Source organism: Geospiza fortis, unplaced genomic scaffold (genome assembly GCF_000277835.1).
Source record: "Geospiza fortis unplaced genomic scaffold, GeoFor_1.0 scaffold237, whole genome shotgun sequence".
In the NCBI taxonomy this organism is placed as follows: Eukaryota; Metazoa; Chordata; class Aves; order Passeriformes; family Thraupidae; genus Geospiza; species Geospiza fortis.
The window spans coordinates 6910213-6919052 of record NW_005054319.1 but is presented as its reverse complement, the minus strand read 5'-3'; the positions used below and the strand labels follow the sequence as shown (position 1 = coordinate 6919052).

Below are 8840 nucleotides of genomic sequence, written 5' to 3'. Positions count from 1 at the left end.
GACATACCCCAATGAGTTGTTTGTCTAAGCACTTACTCTCCTTGAAATTTTTTAGTACCTTTTCTTCACCTAGTGTTGTAAAATTCTACAAGAAGTAGCTTTTTATTTTCACAGGTTCAGCAACTTGATAGCCTTGGACAGCAGCCTTTATTTTGTTGACAGATCTCTTATAATTGATGTTACATAATTTTTTGTTCTCTTATTATTCCATTTGTAAAGTGATTTGGTTCTGTTCCTGAATTCCCTCTCATGCAGGTCTTTTGACATGTTTTTCTTCATTAATTTTTATTTTTTACTAGTTATATTTAATTATTTTGTCAATTTATATTTTGTAAATGCTTCCTCTGAAGTATAACCTGTTTAGATAGAACATGGAACTGCAAACCATGATCTTTGATTTCACTCAAGAGGAACTTTAATTTCCAGAAGAAGGTATATAAAAATATTTCTATCTAAAGGTATATATAATAGATAAAATAGAAATATTTTATACAATAATTGTAATACAAAATATAATATCAATGTTTATATAAACCATTGGGACAAATATGTATGTGTGCATGTATATTTGTCCAGATTAGTTGAAGTCATATCTCGCTGAGCACTCAGCACTGTGATGTATCCAGCAGCTGATCCCTTATAATAGCTTCATGTTACTACATCCTTTATTTATTTATTATTTAATGAGCTTGCTGCATCAGCTTCTGCCAAGGAGCACAGCTGCAGGATAGCTGTTTGTCTCCTTGATGACAATGTGTCCTGGTTACTTTTTCATTCAGTAAGGAAGTTGTTGAGTATTTCTTGTAAGGAACTTTTGTCTTAAATTGACAGATTGATAAATATGTAACAAAGGTTCTTTAATTCTTGTCTTGTTGAAAAACTGTAGTTCTAGATTATAGAGGAACTTCTCTTCAGAAAATAAAGTTTAATAGTATTAATAGCAGCCTTAAGGTAAAATAATTTATAATTAATATGTATCCCTTGCATATAACTTAATACTACCCTTAAATATAAAAATTTATTTCAATGGAAGTATGCCTAATTATTAATGTAAGATGGAGAAGTAGATGAAAAACTGCTGCATTTGACAAAACTTCAAGTAGTAAATAAGATCCCCTTGTCCAGATCTGTTGCTATTCAGAACACACATAGGAAACAGATGGAACTGGCTATGTTGTGCTTAGCAAAGGACTGCCTGCCAGCTCTGCCATGACTGTTACATGCATGGCTTTAAGAGCTTTTCTTTAGCAAAACGGTGTTAAACCATAGCAGGAAAAGTCAAATAGGGTTTGCTCCATGGAAAACTAGGCACCCTGCTCTAATTGTACTTACTTATTCTCCTGATCATCATCTGGAAAGAGTAAAGAAGAGCAAGGGCAATGCCAAATGACTTATAGGAAGTACAAGGAAGGGATACAATATTGTGCCTAAAACTGAGAGTGCTGCATCTTCTGTCAAGTCAGGGTGCTGTTTGTAGCACCACTTCCTTGAATGTCTTCATTTTGCCAAAGATACTTAATTTTTGAAATGTGCAAGTGTTTCTACTTGGTTTATTGATGATGATTCTTTTGGTTTATTACAGAAATGGTTGTTTACAGTGGTTTATTACCACTGTAATTACTAGAGAATAGGAATTGCAAAAGCTGAGGTATTAAGGGTATAGATCACAAATATTGCAAGTAAATTATTATAGTGTTCCTGCATGTAGTGTTATTTTAGGTGAATTCACCTGCTCTTCAGCTGAAACGACTGATTTTTGTGATGGATCAGTATCTACTCCCACCACTCAATGTTGTTTCAAGTGTCAAGTGAACTTAGTTTTGTGTAAATGAAATTTATTTGAAATTGTAGGACCTCATATATCCAGGCTGGTTAAAAATACCTTGTTGTGATGAAGTGTTTCTTTGAAAATTCAGATATGCTTTTCCAAACCAGAAAATGTTAAATGGTATATTGTCATAATTATTTTCCTACTTTTTGCTCCCCTCCACTTGCTGATTCTTTCAATTTAATTGCCATAGTACTGGATTGCTGCTATTTAGTACATCTTGAAATACATTCTCTAGAAAATAAATGGAGTTATTGCCTGGGTAGCTGTTGTACAGGTGTGTTTTGATACCTGAGTGTTACATGGTTAGAGGGGGTTTAAATCTGTGTCTCTAAATGGTCATAAGGATCATACAAGAAGTCTGTCTGCATTGGGCAATAACTGAAAGCTATTATTGTGTTCCAGTCTTCAACTTTGTTCAGTTGTTTCTCAGCTGAATGAAGAAGTTGAGGCAGATATGTGGACACATCCAAAAGAACTGTTATAAGTAGAAAACTGAACTTTGAGTAGTGCTCTAACTCATATATGCAACCATATTCATTTACCGCTAAGTACATAAATAATGTTGCTATAATCTTAAATCTTACTTAAGGTTAAAGAAGAACAAGACATAAAAAAATTAACCCTTTACTCTCTAGAAGCCATGAAATCAATGAATGAATAGAAAATAAAATTATTTGGGAGAAAGGAAGACAATGGTTCTTCATTATAAATATGTTTATTTTGTATTTTGTGCTGCCACTTTTTGGTGGTGGGCTTTTTTTTTCCCATAAGGTATCTGCAGGAGGACCATAAGGCCTAAAATTAATTTTTATGTTGTTCTTTGGTACCCAACTAAAAGTGCACTGAAGGTCAAGAATTTGTTTCTCTTTATTTGCAATAACTTCACAGGAGTCTTCTGTTGGAAAAAATTAAATTCAGCCATAGGACCATTCAAGAAAGGATCTTCTTCCTACACTGAGTGCAAGTTCCCTTCTGAGAGCCAAGTGCTGAAGAAATCCTGGGATCATAATTTATGGTTCCTGAGTTTTTTTCTTCCTAATGTATTTTTCAGAGTGGTTTTCCCCAAAGTAGAATTCTTACAAGCTTTTCTAAACAGTATTTTTAAAAAATAGTAGTTTTTAATTTCCTAATGCTCCTTCTTCCCTAGATTTTTTTCTTTCCAACCCTAGTTTTTGCCTGTTTTGCAATCTTGAAGTGTGTACATAGGATTAACAGTTCTATCCAGCTTTTTATTGGTGGTGGTTATGGTATGACTCAAAATGATGATTTGTAAGAAATCGTGCAAGAAGGCCTTCTGTGTGTGAATGTTTGGAGGAAAAACCAGCTATTCATCAAAGTAAATGGTGTTTGTGCTCCTAAAGTGGATGTAAGAGCATGAGATGTAATCATATGTTTCATCTTTGTTTATTGCCTTTGGACATCCCAGACAGACTCTGTTTTAAGTTGCAAAATGTTCAGCTGAAAAAATTCCATTTCAAAGCCAAAAGTATACTGCAAAATTTAACAGTTCTTCCTTTAGCTGAAACCTTATTGAAACGCCGTCATTCACTGCTGTTGATTAAAAAGAAAAAAAATACCTTGTAAAGCTTTGTTTTATAACTTAGTATTAATATTTAACTCATAGAATAGAACATGGCTTAGATGCATACAGCCATGTTGTGTAGTTCTAATTAAAAAATAAAAGTTCATAAATCTAAAACTACCCTTTATAAAATTCGTTGTTCTAAAAGCATTGTATTAGTCATTTAAGTAGCTGGTGTTTACATATCTAGAAGTTCATAATGGGAACTGTTTTTTAATTAGCCCCTTTGCTACCTCATTCTGTTTTATACTCATGCTAATTTGATTTTAATATTGTCAGTTGTCTTTTAAGGAAATTTAACAATAGCATTGCAGTGGAACAAAAGCCTACACAAGATTATTTCAGTATGTGCTGAATGGAGTGGAGCTCTGAGTTCATCTTTATACTCTGTTAGTCAGACTTCATTCAAATGCTGCTAATGAAATGAGTGTGCAATTTTTTGTGCTCTTTATTTTACTGGTCCCATGAATAACAGGACTCTGCACTTGAAAGCCAGATTTAAATTTTATGTGTGGAGCTTGATGTTTTCCTCTACCTTTATATATAAATGCTTTTAAAACTACCTGTAGTTCCAGGAGAGAGGGGAAGTTAGCCTGTCGACTCCTTCAATTTCAAGATGTGGATTTGAGGCTTCAGTTGTGCATGATTTGGTGTCTATTGACAGTGCTTTAAAGGGCTTACATAACTATGAGAATAAAATGTAAAACTGTGCAGGGATAGAGAACTGATTTAATTACATTTCAGATGAGTGATCTCATCAGAATAGCAGCTAAGTCTGAGACATCAGTAGTACAGAAAATGAATACCTTGATCTACATAAGATTGGATTGGATAGAAAACTTAAGGAATTTTATGGTTAGGCCAGATCTTTCAGATAATGCAATTTCATGGTACACCACTTATGACAGTTTATTCTTCTACCTTCGTAAGCGTTTAATGGATGTACAACAATGTGTACCTATGTACCTCTGTCTTCTTGACTTTTTCACAATCATCTTTCTTCTATGTCCCAGTTTTACAGGTACCAGTACAGTGGGAAAGAGAAGCATGAGTCCTATTGAGGAAGAAACTGTTTCTGATGATATGGAAGAGGGAGAAGGCCAAGATCCAGAAAATGATCAGACAGACTCCTGTGCAGAGTCCCTTCCAGATGGCAAGAAGAGAGCCAAAAAGTTGAAAAAGATCAAGACAGAGCAAGTTCCAGCAGGTAAGTGCTGGAACCATGTTAATGCACATGATTTTCTGTTCTGTTTGTAAATGTTCTACATTTGAACAGAACTGGAATTCTTCTCTTGAAAGTCATTACTTCTAGCAGTAACTTACTCCATTACATTCAAAGTTCTTCTTGAAACTGAAGACTGCATCATATAAAAAAGGTAAAAAAACTCAACAAACAAACCCAAAACAACATCAAAAAGCAAAGAACTCAGTCCAAACCAAAAAACTCACAACCAACCAGAACCCAATCTGACACCAACCAAAGGAATCAGAATGTAGTTGATTTATTACTTTTGCTTACTTTCTTCCTTAAAACAAAGCTTTTTGAATATTTTTTTAGGTATTCTATTTTTTTTAATGTGACTTTGTAGATAAGGTTAGTCAATGTGTTTTGCATATTGTGAGCAATATTGAAGGCACTCTGTTTTGATGTATGCATTGATTCATTCAGTGTTCTGTGTGATGTTTGTAACTATAACCTTTATTGGGCTTTATTTGGCTGAAGACTCTTCACCTAGGGTTAATGTGAAGAGATTTTAGTACCTATATATTTTTTTAGCCAAAATACTTTGAACTGAACGTCTGACTAAATGCAGGCAGGTTACAATCAGATGATGATGTTTCACCTTGTAATTTTTGCTGTTTTGTGAGTTACTGCAGCTTGTGCAAAAAAAGGAAATAACTATCCTTAGATCACATGAATTTAAACATGAAAATATTTAAATTTTATTGATCTATTTCTTGTTGATTCTATTTCAATGTTTGTTAGTAATTTCTTGCAGAAATTGGATTATAATAAAAATTAAATCATATTTTAATTTGGTCCAGATGACCATACCATATTAGTCATCTGGAGCACTGCATATATTGAAGTATATTCAAATATTCATAATTAAAACTTTGTTTCAATAACTGCACTAGCAGCTTTTATCCAGAAAGTAGTATTGTATACCAGACATCCTTTCTCCTGACTTGGTAGAGTAAAATCTTTCTTAGCTGATTCAAAAACTGTGCTTGGAAATTGTTTTCTTCTTTTTGTTCAGTAGGGCAGCTGGGGCCTGTAAGCAAATGCAAAATGACAACAGTGTCTGTAATTCTGAGTATAAAATTCAGGCTCGTATTTGGCATTATGGGAATATATTTTATCAGTATTAATGATTCATCTTTGTTCTCCAGTTAATTTGGGATGGAAATATTCTTCCCTGTCTTAATAGCCTAAATAAAAATAATGACAAGTACACTTGGGAAAATAGTATTTAACTTTATCATCCTAGTAATTGCAAAACCAAAATTACCTAATTACTAGGGTTAAAAATACATTATTTACCATTTAAGTAAGAAACCTGAAATTAACCTTTATTTTTTCCCTTTTTTTTAAGTACCTATTCATAAACAGTCTCTTGGTTCCTCTTTGTTAATATTGACTTGCCAGTAACGTATCTAGAGCCTCCCTCTATAGGAAAATATGTCTTAATATCCTCTGAAAGAACAACAGCAAAAAAAATCTTGATGTAATTTTTATTCCATGATTCTGTCTTCTAGGAAGCCTCACAACTAGTTCCACTGGAATTTTTGAGGTCCCTGAAACATGGTAGGAAACAGCTGCCTTAAAAAGTGGAATTGATTGAAAGCAGTTGAGAGAATACACCTCTTGGAAGCCATACTTTATTTAAATAAAGTGGTGTTAACAAAGCAGTATGTGTCCTGAAAATCAGTTTAATTATTTTAAACTGTTTCTTGAACAATCACTGTCAATTTTACTCGTGTGTACATCACCTAGTATATGACTTGTCGTTGATCCTGTGAAATCCTTGCTGTTGTAACTGATGTTAGGTTTAAGAAGCAAGACTCAATGTCCTTTGATCACCTCCTTTGGCATGCTGGCTGTGAACTGTACAAGAACTGGCACTCTGTGATTTTGTGCTAGGCTGTTTCCTTTGCTTGGGGAGTTACCACAGCTCTCCTAATATTTAACTCTTTTTTCAGGCAGCTTCAGTATGCTGTCAGCATTCTGGAAACAGGTAGAACTGCAGTTTCACTTATTGCTTTCTACCTGCTACTTTATCTGGGAACATTTTTTGAATTTCTGTTCTCTACCCCCAGTGCAGGTGGTATTCATCTAAATACCAGCCTTACACATACCTACCCTTTCAAAAAACTGTAACTTAAAAGTTTCTCAAACATTAATTTCCTGGTGGGAGGTAGTTTTTCTTTGTTTTCACATCTGTTGTTCCCACTTTTAAATCCTGATTCTGTAAAAACTGTTTTTTGGTAAATGTGATAAACCTGCTAACTGCACCAGCCCTTTATTTGTTTAAAAAAGGATCTGCATTGGTAGATTTCAGAAAATGTTTGATATTTAAATTTTTGTATCATGGAAATAAAACCAAAATATGTATTTCCATAACATGAAAATTAAAGACATTTTCTTAGGAACTGGTTTGGTTTTATTTATTAGCGTCTGAAATGGTTTTAGTGAGACCTTTTTTTTTTGTTTTCCTTCTTCCTAATATAACAATTTTTTGTCATCCTGTGAGTAGCCGACCCTTTTATTCCATGGACTATTTTCAAGATATTTGTGAAATCTAACCAAAAAAAGCAAGCCTATTGTCATAAGATTTAAATTGCTATGCGTTTCCCTTGGAGGGGTGAAAACAAAAGAATTCTACAAATCAGCAAATTCAGAACCATTCCTGTGGAAGAGTGAAATATTAAGAAGGCTTTATTATATTATATTTACACTAGAATGGGAACCACTGGTCTGTTAAGCGTGGAATAACCTGTTTGAAGGTGTGTCCAAATTTGTGGGTTTTTAAATGATTGTGAACTTGCATTGCAAAGGGAAAAAATAATTTCAAGATGTTAAATGTGAAGTGTTGCATTTCTAACCTTAGAATACTCCCAGAAGTACTATAATTAAATTGTTTAATAGCAGCTCTATCATCACATTCTCACACTAAAATGTGGGAAAGAAGATTTGCTATTAGTGATGCAAGGGAAAATTAGTAACTGAACTCTTCTGCTCTCCAGAATCCAGAGACTTTTCTTCCCCAAGACTCAAGACCTTGGAACTAAAATACTTAAATCACTTTCATCTTGAGTATCCAAACCAATTGTAAATTTAGTTCTCAGAATATGTGCAACACCTAGTAACAGTCAAACGGAGTCTTCATCTCTCATTGGGGTGATTCAGGTAAATCACATGGTGTTCTATCCAAATGCTGGAGTGAGTTGTTAACTGTATATCCTAAAGACCTGGCCTAGCATGATTTGGGACAGAGCTTGAGTCATGATGACAGAAGGGTAAAGAAGCATTTAAGGGGATTGTCCGAAGTACAGGTTAAGGGGCAAGGAGTTAGCTGCTCAAGAGACAGAGAGGGCCACAGTGTTACAGAATCCACCTGGAGTCTGTACCCTGACGCCATTAGGATCTTTGCTCTTGAGCAGCAATGCTTACATACCTGCAGGGAAAACAGAAGTCTTAATTACATTACAATCCAATCCCTTAAAACTTGTTTCTTCAGAGTAGGCTACATACACACATCTCTACACTATGAAGGTTGACAGCTATACCCACTATTTCTATGCACCTCCTCTCAGGTGTCATTTTGAGAAGCTGGATGTTACTGATCCCTATCAGTAATTAATACCACTTAAGAAAACAGGGTTCTTGCGTGCCCTAGTCCTCATGTGTGTTTGATTTTACCAGTTGACACCTGGATAAGCTACTGAACTGTGCTGGAAGGGGCTGTAATATTTCTGACACTAAATGTGGCTGGATGAGTGTCAGAGCTCAGGGCCGGTGGTGTCCTGAGCAGGAGCTGACACCGCTCATCCTGCACCAGACCCCGCTGTTGTGTGGGGCTTGGTCCGCTTCCCTGCGCCTTAAATGAAATAATTAATTCTAGGGGGGAAAGAATGTAGCTTAAATTAGATCCACATTTATTTCATAATATATGTTTAAAATACGTGCATATAATTTGTTTTGGGAAAGCAAAGCTGTCATCACTAGTTATGATGGCTCTGGGGCTTCTGATCGCTGGGGGTTTGTGCTGTTACTGACTCCAGAGGTCAGTTAATCACACAATATCCTGAGGATCGTTGAGTCCAGCTCCTGGCCCTGCCCCGGCCAGCCCCGAGCTCCGCCGTGCGCCTGAGAGCGCTGTCCCGGCGTTGTCCCGGCGCCTCTCGCCCTCGGCTGCTCCCCCC

At 35.3% G+C, this 8840-nt stretch overlaps 1 protein-coding gene across 2 annotated transcripts in view; it reads left to right on the top strand.

The window, feature by feature from the left end:
* Positions 1-7067, top strand: part of PARN (poly(A)-specific ribonuclease) — a 39991-nt gene extending 32924 nt beyond the window's left edge. For both annotated transcript variants that reach the window (XM_005420420.1, XM_031056547.1), the window contains 2 exons: positions 4427-4620; positions 6174-7067. In XM_005420420.1, the coding sequence (XP_005420477.1) occupies positions 4427-4620; positions 6174-6226 (247 nt within the window). In that variant the 3' untranslated portion in view covers positions 6227-7067. The remainder of the gene's footprint in view (positions 1-4426; positions 4621-6173) is intronic.
* The last annotated feature ends 1773 nt before the right edge of the window (positions 7068-8840 follow it).